General features: G+C 42.2%; 2 protein-coding genes across 4 annotated transcripts; one reads left to right on the plus strand and one right to left on the minus strand.

Moving 5' to 3' along the window:
- Nucleotides 1–242: 242 nt before the first annotated feature.
- LOC139630383 (transcriptional regulator QRICH1-like) lies at nt 243–5,684 on the minus strand. 3 transcript variants are annotated; one of them, XM_071493764.1, is made up of 12 exons: nt 5,535–5,684; nt 4,258–4,518; nt 4,077–4,151; nt 3,413–3,550; nt 2,493–3,323; nt 1,858–2,017; nt 1,477–1,631; nt 1,277–1,391; nt 1,083–1,191; nt 838–989; nt 648–738; nt 243–554 (listed from the first exon to the last, which is right to left on the minus strand). In XM_071493764.1, exons 2-12 carry the CDS (start codon nt 4,504–4,506, stop codon nt 365–367), a joined length of 2,265 nt encoding a protein of 754 aa, XP_071349865.1. In that variant the 5' UTR covers nt 4,507–4,518; nt 5,535–5,684; the 3' UTR covers nt 243–364. The 3 variants fall into 3 exon arrangements, with proteins under 3 accessions (XP_071349865.1, XP_071349864.1, XP_071349866.1); XM_071493763.1 differs by having other exon boundaries at nt 5,242–5,676; XM_071493765.1 differs by having other exon boundaries at nt 5,352–5,671.
- A 248-nt stretch (nt 5,685–5,932) lies between these two features.
- Nucleotides 5,933–11,270, plus strand: LOC139630384 (proline-rich transmembrane protein 3-like). The gene is made up of 3 exons (XM_071493766.1): nt 5,933–7,070; nt 7,900–8,440; nt 8,956–11,270. Exons 2-3 carry the CDS (start codon nt 7,930–7,932, stop codon nt 10,614–10,616), a joined length of 2,172 nt encoding a protein of 723 aa, XP_071349867.1. The 5' UTR covers nt 5,933–7,070; nt 7,900–7,929; the 3' UTR covers nt 10,617–11,270.
- Nucleotides 11,271–14,351: the final 3,081 nt, after the last annotated feature.

The following is a 14,351-nucleotide window of genomic DNA, read 5'->3' on the forward strand; positions in this document are numbered from 1 at the left end:
TGAAGGGTTAAGATCTTCGTGTATTGAGTAGACTGACTTCTACAGGAAAATGCACCACCTCTGCTCAGCTGAGTGAGCACCAGCCCAAGAGATTGATTGTGATCCAGCAGTGGTGAGACTAAAGCCTCGCTTAAATAGCCAGTTAAAAGGTTCTAGAGGTGATTGCTGAAAACAGAAAATGTAAGAAGAGGAAAATCTTGTGAGTGTTCATGTTACACTCCTCAGAAGAAAAGAATGATTGCTTTAGAAGTCGATCCATTTTATTTGAGATGGTCAGTGATGTTTATAGTCAGGATAGGTACTGCATAGTCAACAATCAGCGACTGGAGAACTAGTTCCCATCAGTCCAGTCAGTCCTCTCAGTTTAACTCATGTTCTCTGGACCAACACCAATGATTTCCTGGATCTCTCGGACCACGATAATGCGAGCCAGCATGTGCTCCACTTGCTGACTTGTGAGAGGTTGCGATGAGTACCACATGGGGCTGTTGGGTGCAACGACAGTCTCTGGAGTCATGTAGTATGCGTCGTTACGTCCTTTAACACTTTGAGGACTGGAAAAAGGAAAAGGGGAATAAAAATATTTTTGTGTGCATACTGAAGAATAAACCAGTTGAGCAAAATTTTTGCGACCGAGCATTACTCACCACTTGAAGAGGTAAAAGTCGTAAAGTTTAATGGGACAACGAAGGGGATTCTCTGGATCCTCGATCTGCTCTTCATACATGTCGTCAGTTCCTGAAACGGACGTCACAAACAAGTCAGCACCTGCAGTTTCTGTTGTTGAAGGCTGTGGTTCATAGCAAGACATCATCGTGAAGCAAATGTATTGAGTACCTTTCTGCGCGGCACTGTGTGGACCTTGTCCTTTGAGAAGGCGGATACTGGTTGCTTTGTCCTTGGCATTAGTGGGGTTCTTCCTCGTGTGTCTCAGGACCTTAGAGAAAGCTACTTTCATGTGCTGTTCAACTGTTATCAGGTGAAAATACCTGTGACAAAGACACATTTTTACAACACTGCATTTACAGATGTGTGTGTCAGAGTAGATTCAGGCCATATAATGCTGAGCAGTGGTTACTCACTTAGTATTGAAGTACATTAGAGTTGTAAGCAGTGTGGCTGGTGAATGTGCACCAAGCTGTTTACACTCCCACAGCATCTCCTCTGTCACATGACTTGGAATGATGTAACCTAAGATGAAAACAAAATAAGCCATTCTTTTTATTTCCAAAAAAAAGGAAAGAAAAAAAAAAGAAAAATGTTGATTCACTCTTACCTAACGGATGGACACTTGGTTTCCAACCATCCAGGATGTTGTGTAAAGAGCCACAGAAATGTGTGTAATATGGATCAGAGAAAATATCATCCACACGTCCATTTTCAGAGAGATACTAGAGAGGGAAACACACATAAGTACCTTCACACAGCCTTCTGGCATGGTACACAATCTTCATGTTTGAATAGGGCAATACTAACCTTTTGTATACACAAGAAGACATAATACAGAACATCGGGTGCAAACTGTTCTTCCTCTGATCCACGTGCTTCCTGTGTCATCAGGGAAAGACCCAAGTTTAGCTCAGCTACCGCACTGGACACCAAGTCTTCTTGAAAACGCAGAGGCTGACGACCTGGACACAGCCACAGAGAGATGAGCACAGGCAATGTTATTTTATTAGGGCTAAAAAGTTTCTCAGTTTCAAGCAGAATGAAAGTTCTTGCATATCACATAAGAAAAAATAAATTAAAAATTCAAAGAAATTAAATTATATTGCTTCCAGTGGTTTAAGTAAGAACAGTGTTCTTTGACAAACGTTAAAAATAAATGTATGACAAAATTATTACAGGTTGACTTACGGCCTATGGGGGCAAGCTTTGTCTTTTCCTGCTTGCTTAGCTCTGCGTTTTTTCGCTTCACCCAAAGGCGCCAGACCTCCAAGCCCTCCTCTGGCTTTAGACAGACAGGAACCAGAATCTCAGTGGGCGGTTCAGCATGAGACTCCGCCTGTACTTGACCCTGCACAAGACCAAAACAAAAACAAAGTTAATCCTTTGTGATAAAGAGGTCAGCAAGAATAAAACAGATTGCAATATTCACATGATGATGATTAGATAATAGTAAAATTCTGTAGTGATCATTCATGTGATTTTTCAATAGGTTTGACTGAAAATAAAACAAACTAAATTTTAACAGTGATAGTTCAAAAAAGCAAACAACACTAGGACTGACACCAAGATGTATTTGCAAGGTTTTACACACTATCAGCAGCTTTGAATTGGTAGGTTTCATGTACTGTTCTTAGAATTTCCTGACTATGAGGATACATGGCTGGCACAATTTTAATTCTCATCACAACATTAGGATTCATTTTTAAATTGTTTATCCATTGTATGCATTGAGCTACAGAAAAAAACTGCCTACAAAGCACTTCCAACCATACAGATGTATAGTAGGTCTACAGTATGGTGGTTAGGAAAAGGTTTCTTCTAACCTGCAGATGGAGCTGCTGTTCTTGTCCCTCTTCTCCGTGGCTCTGCTGTTGATTTGGGTCCCATATGTGTACCGACTGTGTAGTGTTGTAAGTCCCTCCTACAGTCTGCACTGCCACAGGGATGTGAATGTTCCCGTTCATGAACTGTGCTGGGAACAGGGTCTGTACTATTTCTTCCTGTGTTCCAGTTGAGGCCAACTGCCCATCTGCAGACCTTGATGAAGAACTCGGGGACATTTTGTCCCTACCGTTGGTGGTGGTAACTTGCACTGTGCTGTATGTCTCCTGTGGTATGGCGATGTGAGTTACACCCTGCTGTTGAGGAGCGGAGTACACAGGGATGGTCCAGGTCTCACCTGTGGGACCTGTGATTGTTCCTGTAGTGCTGTACAGCTGAGCGCTGTCGACAGTGAGCAAATCTGGTCGTAGCGACACATAGCTTTGTTGCTGCCCTTGAGGGATGGCCAGAACTGTAGCCACCTGCTGACCCTGTGGAACAGCATAGGAAACAGCTAGAGGGACGTCCACCTTACGCTTCTTGGCAGGTTGGAGAACAGCTGAGGCAGTGCCGGACCTCCTCTCTGCCTCCCTGGGAGAGTCCTGTTGCTGGGAAGGAGACATGGCCTCTATGGTCTGAATCTGGATCTGTTGTCCACCTTGTAGTTGAATTTGTTGTCCACCCTGTAGCTGAATCTGTTGGCCACCCTGTAGCTGAATCTGTTGGCCAGCCTGAAGTTGAATTTGCTGACCCCCTGGCAGCTGAATATGCTGCGCTCCTTGTAACTGGATTTGTTGTCCTCCAGCTACAGCTGCAACCAGCTGTGCATGAATCTGTAAAACACAGTCAGCATTGTGGAAAAAACTGCAGAAATTCATCACAGGTATACACTTGACATGGGTGATGGAAATCAATACCGCACCTGCTGTTGCTGCTCCTCCGTGAGCTCTCCCTGCTGGACAAGCTGGGCTGTGGAGATTCCCTGCAGGTCCTGCTGAGAGGGAGAGGCCACCTGAAGAACTTGGCCAACCGTTTGGCCCTGCTGTTCCTGGATCTGGACCTGGCACAGAGTGAGAGCATGAAAAATAAACAGGCCCATTAGCGAGAAATAACATACTTTACTGTAAACTGACAAGTGTTCTTTGCTATGAAGTAAGTAAGTTCATTTCAATGATAAAGTCAATTTATCTCCAAATTCATTATTTTAATTAATGTGATACATCTTATAATAACGAGCACTGATACAAAAACTGACAAGTTTGTTACAGAATTGTATTTTATAGTGATAGTCATACATTAAAAGGTGCAGCAGTAGAGAAAAGGAGAATAACCAGTCCCTTTATAATGTGTAGCCATAGCCACTTCTTTCTATGAGTAGCTTTCCAAGTGTATTCAGGTGTCAGAGCTGGCAGAGTAAAGCTACTTTACTCCAGCTACAATGAAGTTAACTTGAACTGATGGAATCAAACACCACACTGTCATCTCAGTCACTGAGCAATGACTGTGTTTCTGGGCCCCTCCAGACCCATCTGGTTTGAGAAGTTCAAACATAGTATGAGAAACCCGATACTGGTGTATGAACTAACCTGCACTTGGAGCTGCTGTTCAGACCCTGAGTGCACAGACAGTTGAGGTGAAATCTCTGCCGAGGTCACCTGTACCTGTCATAAACATGTACATACAAATAAGAAGAGCAGCAGATTGTGCCACACTGTACAATAGTAATAGTATCATTCAACAACAGTAACCATGCTAAAAGGATTTTACCGGGCAAGCCAGCTCTAAGAGTGACCCAGCCACCTCTGTGCTGTCTGTGTAGACACAGTTGGCGTCCTGCTGCTGGTACACCATGGCTGTGGTGGTGGCTGCCCCCTCCTGCTGGCTGAACTCCTGCAGCACCTCTGGGCCCTTGGCAAGACACTCCAGGAACTCCTTCATCCTGTGCTGAGGCACAGTGCGGGCCTTCTGCCGCACATATTCATCAAAGGAAACCACCCCACTCTCCTGCTCATTCATCGTCACTTTGACCTAGACAGAAGGGAACAGATCTTTAAACACTGAAGATTATAATAATGTCCCAAACAGTTTACATTTATAATGATATGTACCGAAATCTATAATGGAGAATATTCTACTTAAGAGTGGGCGGTGGTGTATTCTTGCATCTACATTTATTGAAGCACGACATAATAAGCAAAAGGGTATGATTTAAACAGTTACATATTAAATAGGGGACGTTGGAATAACACAAAGGGACAAAGTGCATCTAGACTTGTAATACAATGCTGCACTTCAATCAACTTTGTCTAGTAATTTAAACATTACAGTCACAGCTACGGCTCAAAGCTGAGCCTACATTTTTTTTACTAAGATAATTTTTCATTAAATATTTGTAAAGCCACTGATCGAAGCACCAACAGTATGATTTCCAGACTGTATGTGCTGTGTCTAATAATAGCATCTACGTTATAGCTAATGGTTAGCAAGCTAGCTTCACACTGTTAGCAAGAAACTGTTTTGTCAGAACCCATATGGATATTTGACTGGCTAACTGTATTTAACACCGTTAGATAGCAATGTAATGTCTAATGTATATATCCTCTGTGTATATCATATGAGAAGTTAACTAACATTTAAAGCAACAGCCCATTCATTAAAGTAACATGACGCTAATTAACTAGCTAACCATTGTGCTAATGTTAGCTAGCTAGCTAGCTAGCTAGCTCGATGGCTCGGATCCTGTCATGCTACCTTAAATAAAACGAAATCCTCTCCTTTCCGCCAAGGCACGGTGTTTAAAACTAAAAAGCCGATAAACGTCTAACAGCTACCAGCAGCATGCCATTCACTTCGCTACATACTGCATGAGACAGCGGTGTAATCCCGTAAACAATGCTGTGATTAGATAAAATTAAGCGGCGGCAGCGAGCAGGCGAGGTCTCTGACGTCTGCTTGTTTTCAGTGTAAGATCCAGGCTGCTGTCCGTAACAAAACAAGTTTCCCAAGCAGATCGATTTATCCGGCACAATCGCCGGTAGTATTACCACAGCCTGCACCACACCGCCTCACATGCAGAAACGGGTCCACAGTGTTTCTCCAGTGAGAGGTAAAATGACGGAAGTATAGGCCCCGAGAAAAACGCGACTCCTCCACAGACTGCTCTGCCAAGCGACGGGCCCTGCCGCGCTGTCCTGTTAACAGGAGTCCCATCCCACAGCATGACCAGGTCCTGCATTAATATGTGGCTCTCTGCAACTGTCACATGAAAACTGAAAATACATGCAGACCCGATATATGCAGCTGTGTTTGTGCACAAGACAACGCACAGTTTGTCACAAGCTGCAATGATGCTTCGCTAGATTTCATCATTTGTCTGTTTAAATGGGTCGGGTCATCACCAGGATCTCTCAGATGAATACTGGGTCATTTGGGGACATACCTTATTATCTGTGCATACACTCATTATCAATTACCAGTCATTGCCATTACAATGAAAGGCTGAAGGAAAATAGTAGAAGTGAAGATGTGCACACAGATAGATAGATAGATAGATAGATAGATAGATAGATAGATAGATTTAAAATACTTTCCCAGCATGGTTCTGGCAAAGCCTGGTAAACATTTGAATGCATGTACCTTTAACAAAATCTAACTTCCCCAGTCTGCCTTAAAGAGCCAGGCATGTGCTACTGAGGGCCTCCCCCTGTTTGCCCCACAACAAACTGCCTCTCACCCGTCTTAAGGTGGACCAAGACAGATGTACTGTGTGCATAGGCTATGTCCGCTAAACACTGGACAGGAAATAGTTAATTCCCACACTCACAACAGACTCTCTGAGGCTCTACAGGGGCTCTCTGATGGAAATGGTGGTAGTATTTCTATGTGTATATTAAAATTATTTACACCCCATTGATAGAGAAAACATAATTCATAACAATCTTGCATACATTTTTTTCATACAATATGCATAACATCTACTGTCCATGTGCTATGTCATGTTTGGACCTTGCAAATGCATACATTTCATGCATAATAAACCCATCAGTTGGCATGAAACAACAATATAGTGCTCGTGTCTAGTTGGCTGCACATCACTTCATGTGACTTTGTGCCACTGTAAGAATCTTAATGTAATCCTTTCTAGAGGGGATTTGCCTCAACACAACTGTTGTATAGAGACAGGTAGTTGAGACATGCTGACTTTTATTAATAGTCAGTTATCTATAAAATGTTTCCCTTTTCAATCTCCATACATGAAGACGATAACCTGGCAGATATTCATGCAAGCATTTTTTTTTTCTGAAGTGACCTTTGGCATTCAGGTGCTGCTCTCTGTCTCTGCAGGTGACATACTGATGGAAGGCTGCCAAGTGACCAGCCGGTGCAGTAATAGGAATAAGATGTCAGCTTGAGGGCTGGATGGCTGTGAGCATGTCTGTAAATCCTATGTGATCAGCCCTCACTGTGATGCTCTTCACGTTCCACATCATAAATCAGATGTTACACACGCTTGTGCTGCAGCTAGAAGTGGAGTGGAACCCATGAAGCATTAAAAGGAAGCTGAGTACAAGGAATCACAGGTACAGCTGAGGTCTGGCTTCACTGAGCATTTTTATTTTTGTGTGTGCGTGTATGTGTGGGGTGGAGTGGCCTAGCAGGGATTGTTTTGGCAATGGGGTAATGCCTTGTGGTTATGTTGTGAAAGGGCTGTAATCGTTGGAAAATCAACTACAACTACAAATAGCATTGCATGTAACGCTTTCTCAGTGTTTCTGCATTTCTTTTTTGACAGGGTGCACTTTTTTAAACAATCAAATAGCACAATTTCTCAGCAGTAAGTTGGGACACAAGGCATTTCTCAACCTTATGGTTTATGTTTTGAGTAGTGTTAAAATAAACAGAAACAGAAATAATGTTCATTTATAATCTGAACTCATCTGAGGTTGCATTTGGAAAGAATGTTTGTGTCAGGGGCTGAACATGACATTATTATAAATGGTACTTGGGCTTTTTTGTATTTTTTTTTTTATCATTTTAGTCATGATTAGTTTTTTATTAACATGTGTAATTTGTGTATCACTGAAATGGGACCCAGGGGAATTATTGCTCTTTATAGGATTGAAAGTCAAGATCAATTATCTGAGAATCTGTGTGACTCTTTATCTATACCTAACCTCTTAAGTCTTTCTACTATCAACTCTTTCACAATTATGTGAAAAAGTACACTGTAAAAATACCATATCCTGTTGACATAGGATAATGGTCTAGTTCTGAAGCTGAATAGTTATGCAAATGGTAAACAGTAACCTAAATAACAATTGTCATTCAAATTAGTGTGTGAATCTCAAAATGTTTTTGTGTAGATGTGGAAATACATGTTAACTCTCCCTCTTTTTTGTTGACCCACAGGTCTTGGAATTTTAATTTTGGAGACAAAAAATGGGGCAGTCATCTTTCCTCTTCATTACAGTGTCTCTCTTTTCACTTGGAACTCTTATTCAAACTTCGCATTCACTGGACAACACTGATTCAGTCCGAGTAACTCGAAGCACAGGCGGAAACAACAATGCCACAGACAGCTTTGCTGGTGAAGTTATCTTCCATTCAGAAAGCAGCAATAAGTCTGTGGAAGGCAGCGGACTTTATGTCGACAGTACAACACCACAGAAACTCATCAATAACACTGCCATTTCAAAGGAGCCTGAGCAAGCCAGCAATAAAAACCATTCTGGGCCTGAAAGAACTTTAACTGCAACACTGGTACTTACTCTACAACACCTACTGGCTCATGATCAAGGAGCTGACAAAGCTAATACTTCAAGTACAGGAGACACCCACTCCGGTGTACACATCATCTCAGAGGAAGCTTTCTCAGAAGGCAGCAACATAACAACTGAGGAACAGTTCAAAGACAGTCGCACATCCACAGTAAATGATGACCCTCTGGATGGTAAGTGAACACGTAATAGTTAATTGAAGTTAAACAGATTCTACTTATTCTTTTTAAATAAAATAAAATAAAATAAAATAAAATAAAATAAAATAAAATAAAATAAAATAAAATAAAATAAAATAAAATAAAATCTATTTATAGCACTTTTCAAAACAGAGTTACAAAGTGCTGTAAATAAAGAAAAAAAACAAAGCAATAAAAGTGTCAATTAGCAAGACAAGTATAACAGAGGAAATTACATGCGTATTAAAACAATAACATCAGTGAAACAGGCAAAAGAGAATAAAACAAAAAGTAAAAGCCAAAAGTATAAACCAAAGATAAAAGTATTAGAATGAAGAATTAAAAGCTGCTTTATAAAAGTATGTTTTGAATAGTGTCTTAAACTGGAGCAGTGACTACACTGATGGTCTTTCAAAACCATATATTAAAATACACAACTGTGGTTTCCAAGAACTTTATACTGTTATGAATTCCCATTTAAATTCTTCTCATTTGTCTCTCTCTTTCAGGTGGGGAAGTCTCTGAACTCCCTGTCCAAACAAATGTGTTTACGAACCAGGACCTGTCAGGATCTGGAAGCCCCTGTGTGCTCGGTCTTAGACCTTGTGTTGTTCTTAAAAACTTTAACGGCACCAGTCTGCTCTGGGATGACATGAGCCGCACACTGGCATTTGCCTGGGAAATACATGTCTTTGGATCTGCCAGCCTTTTCATACTGATGGCAGTCCTGGCACTTTTGGGAATGGCTGGTGCATGCACTCTTCCTCACCCCCTCTGTGATGCCCTGACCCTGGCCAATAGTCTCCTAATTATGGGTGGTACTTTGCGTGGTGTCCTCCTTTTACTTGATCCTTATGGTACACGTCAGATCCTGTCTCGTGCTACCCTGGCTGCACTCCATAACGTTCCTCTCCAGCTTCTTCTGTGGGCGCAGGTTGCCCTCGCTCTGGTCACACTCAGAGGGTTGAAATTATTACTTTTACCACTAAAGCTGCAGCGCCCATGGGTGGTTGGAGGGCTGGCCGTATCACATTGCACTGCATTACTTGTAGCAGACCTGTACTCCTCAATTTTATCCCCTGCTCTCCCTCTGTTGCTACAGACCCTCTCCCTCTGCTGGGGCCTCCCATTCTGCATGGGAATCCTCACCAAGTCTCTTTCTCACCTACATCGCTTTCTCGCTTCCTCTGTACCTCAGTGGTTTCCTTCACAGGTGATCGAGAAGCGAGCAAAGCGGGTAAATGCAGTGTGTGCATTTCTGGGGGTTCTCTGCTGCAGCCTTCAGATGTATAGTCTCCTGTGGCTTTATGGGTTACTGGGGAACTGGAGGCGCTTTGGCTGGGGCTGGTGGCTGAGTCAGTTTTGGGCGAGGATCGTTGAGTTAGCCTGGGGATTCTCTTTGCTTGTACTGGGGTCTTGGCTCTTCTGGGTGCCCCCTAGAGGTCATTCAAGGGGCGATCATGGGCAGGGCAGAAATGAGGTGTCAAAAGGAGTGGAAGAGAAAAGCTTGTGGGGTAGTGTCTTGGCCACTGTACGAAAAGGGCCACTAAAAAAATCTGAGAAAGCCTGGGAAGACCTGATGCCAAATAACTGGGCAAAATATAACCTCTCTAGAGCAGGTATCAGCAATAATGTAATGTGCCCATATGATGATCAGCCATCTACCATTATAACAGAATACAAGCCTGATCCCATTAGCAATAGCAGCTCTGACTCTCAGGCTGCACTGCTGTGGCAAAAAGTTGGGGAACATGAATGTGTTCTTTCACTTATAGAATTCGACATGCGGCCCCCATCTCCTATCAACCTCAGGCGCAGCATTGACAATGCCCTTCACCATGGTCAGCTTGTAGCAGGAGGTCTGTTCACACCTCCACCTCCGTCTTGGACTCACACCATGGTCACAGACACCGGTGATGGAGACGGGGGCACAACAACATTCCCTCCAGCTTATGTTGGCTATGGGTGGATGCTGGATACTGAGTCCATCTCTGCATCTCTTGACCATTTCCAAGCCAAAGAGCCAATACAGTCACCCAGTGCTACAGCGGATTACAATGGTAGCATTGGGTCACCAATCACTGTATATCAGGGAGAAGAGTTAAATTCAGCGCTCTCAGCCGTGATGCATCAGCATGACTGGTCTGATGATGATGTCACAGACCTCTAAGCTAAAGTCCCTTATGTGAGGAGCGCCAGTACTTACTATTTAAAATCATCTAACCTTGATGAAAAGGCATAATCATATTGTCTTGAAAGGAATTGAAAGCCCCTAGAGTATTACACAGATACCCTCTTTGATTTTATAAGGTGTGTCTTCTCTGTAAATGATAAGGCTTTGACTTTCATCGGATCTTAAAATATCTTCATGTGTGTGTGTTAAACATTTAACTGCATGGAAATGGCAGGAGCAAGGTGCAAATGGCAATATTTTATTCCTAGTAGATGTTATGAGCATTTCAGCAATAGAGTTTTATGATCTATGTTTCTGTATGTCACTGTTATGCAGGAAATACCATTTCTCAGTCAGTGTGTTTAAAATTCAAATCATGAGTCAACAGCTCTTCTGTTTGCATCAGATTAGTGTCGTAACCCCACTGGTTAAAAGTCAGGTGAGCATTTATTATCTGTTTGTTATCTTTGGTAATACGTGAAGCTGCACCATTTACCTCTGCAAAACATGATTTGATGTTTTCATTTTCCTCTTTATAAATAAAGTGACTTTTATATGAATCATATGTGACTTTTTTTTTTAATCAACTTGCTTTAAATGTGTTTTTGAAAGAATCTCATGAAGCAAGAATGTTTGCATTTTTTTTTCCCTATGTCTTATTTTCTCAAATTTAAAATGTGATTGCTCTATTTGTAGTTACATTAATTATAAATTGAGATAAAGACTGGCATATAAGATGTTTGAAGAAAACAGACTTCTCAGCAACATTAAACCATGCATTTACTGAACATGTTGATACTAGAATTGCTGCTTCTGCACAAGCTGAAGATAAACTGCACTGGTGCTTTGAATTTGTATGAAGAAGCATTTGCAGTAGTATGAAGAGATGGGAAAAAGGGAAAAGGGATTAAGAATGCAGACTGGAGTGGAAGCAGGGTAAAAAGTTTAGATGCTAATCATATTGTGGAAGTGAGTTGAAGTGCACAGAGGGAAACTGAGCTGCATTGCTTTGTGCATACACTGTAAATCCCAATTCACTCACTCAACCTAAAAGTTTATTGGAAATGGCGTCCACATAAAACTTGTTTACATGCATATCAACTATGGAGACGGTGGAAACTGTAAGGCAACAACTGCTACACAACAACACCCTTCACAATAGGGGATAACAGGAACCTCCACATTGGAGTATACAGCCCACCGACAAAGTCCAATACCTACTCTTTACTCTCACCATCCACTGGAAGACAAGCCAGGAGTTATCAGAACCCTGCAACACCGAGCTGATGATGTGCCAACAAGTGTCCAGGACCCAAACAGGGAACGCTAAACACCTGAAAGATGCACTTAAAGCTTGTGGATACCCTGACTGGACCGATGTGAAAGAACACCAACACTGTGGGTGATGAGGAAAAGAATAAATGAAACATTGTCATTCCATATGTGTCTGGAAAGTTTGATGGAGTGGATGAGTGGTGTAACAAAAAATAGCAAAATAATAATTGAATGTGTAACATTTATCCACTCTAGCAGACTTATTTTCAAATATTAAGTTATAATATCTTCTAAATCTATGTTATATATGTTTTAAATTGTGTTCTTACATTATCTCAGATCTTTTCAGCAATTTTCAAACCTAAAGAAATGTGTAATTTTAATCATGGGAACGGTCCGTTTCATTTGGTCGCATGTCAATGATTTCATATCCTCTATGCTCATGTATGGCGTTGTGGTTGTCGGTCAGTTGAACAGCTCCTCCCCACTCTACCTGTGAACATTCAACCACATACACACTAATGTGAAATCTGGAAAGGTCCAGAAACGTTCATGACAATTGAACTGTCACTGTGTAAAAACTATGAATGTCTGAATGGGATTTCAAAGTTGAATACATCCAAAAATGGGGAAAGTTTTGGCTTTTGAATAGAGCTTATAGCTGAAATTATAAATGAGTAGAAGAGGTGGAAAAATGGAGATTTTCAACATTGAACATTTTGAACGCAACACACACATGCACGTGTGGTATAACACCCATTCAAGTTCCCAGGATTCATGGAGACCTAATGTATATGGCCCTCTACAGTGGGCAGAAAAGTACAATATCTCACGAACATGCTCATAGCCTGCATGTCCTTGTGTGCGTACTGGCAAAGCAAGGGAACATGCTCCTCAAAACATTGCTTTACAGCACAACTGGTCAAAAACCCCTGGGTATATCAGGTTTGAGAGAGCAGATGAATGCGGTAAAGTTTATCATGCCAGGGCAAACTGAATTTATCCATATGCTTCTGGTGTTGCACAGTTTGATGGATGCAAAACCCCAAATTCTTACATTCTTAGTTGAACCTTAGGGTGGTGATTATGTACTATGCACCAATGACAATGTCTTGCTCTGCTGTGTTACCACCACCCTCTGTTTCCTGCTCCCCTTCTGGAATGGCGGTGAAGATAAGAGGTTTTGCAGCCAATGAACTCAAAGTAAAGTGTAGGTAATTTAACGTTTTGGTGTTTCATTGGCTTTAGAAGATGGTTTTTCTTATCTGATATTAAAACTGTAGCAGTGCCTGCGGTGTGGAAGTGGCTTTCTGTGGCAGCTGTGGATTTGCTGTTGAAGTGTTCTGGAGGACTGACACTCACTGCACCCAACAACAGAAGCTTGTGCATAGAGCTCAAGGTATGACCCTCTCGTGGTTAAAAGCTGAAATGTACACATGCTTTTAAATTACCCAGCTTGTTTCACTGTGGGATGAGGAGTATTTACTCTCTCTTCTGTTGGTGGATGTTGAACTCTTGGTCACATGCTAAGTAATTAAGCCTGCCACAACAACAACTATGCCATCTAGTGACAGTGGTCAGGTCAGACAGTACGCTCAGTTCCCCCAATTACCTGTGTTTCCACTAGTGCCTCCTGAGCCCACCCCTCCAACACACACCCCTGCTCACAGTAACACCACTGCCCCAACAACCACAGCTTCCCTCAGGTCCCATTGCAGAATCAGGTTCTAACAATGAAAACCACGAGGTGCCTGCAGCTCAGCCTTCATGTCTCACGCTGCTCCCCTGGCCCAGTAGCTTCAGATACCACAATCTAAGCATGATAGGAAGGCTGATCCCCAGCAGCCAGTTTCCAATCCCACCTCACTATAGTTACGCCATTCACTTAACTCTCACTGCCTCCAGAAGGCCAACCCCAAGCTGTTCAAAATCCCAAACCTGTGATCCAGCAGCTCAAACCACCATGTGTATCGTCAGACCTACTACACCCCTGTGTTGTATCCCTCTCAAAGACAAAATACTCAATTTCCAACCGCTGCTCCTATGACCACCTCAACAACCAGTGCAGCCACTGCCCTAAAACCTGCCACTCCAAAGCAATATTATTATCCACACCCTTATAACAGTATATTACACTCCTCAGCAGGCTCTCTTTTTGCTTCATTTCCTCATTCTTCAACCACTCCTCTTTCAAACCCAGCTCCATCTGATCAATGTGAACATCAGCCTATCTGCCACCCCATGCCCCCATTTTCCCCCCTTTCCTTCCCATCAGAGGCCAAAAGCTGCTGATGGCCGCCAGTAGCATCACAGACTCTCATCATACATTTTGATGAACTTCACAGATTTGGCAAGAAAAACTGTAATGAACTCTCTCAGGATCATTTCCTGCTGAATATGAATCAATCACTAAATTGTTACAGGGCAAGCAAATGAGTTTCTTGTAATGCGTTTACC

The sequence above is a fragment of the Trachinotus anak genome, unplaced genomic scaffold (assembly GCF_046630095.1).
Source record: "Trachinotus anak isolate AG129_WGS33_773 ecotype Australia unplaced genomic scaffold, CSIRO_AGI_Tana_v1 ptg000013l, whole genome shotgun sequence".
NCBI lineage: Eukaryota > Metazoa > Chordata > Actinopteri > Carangiformes > Carangidae > Trachinotus > Trachinotus anak.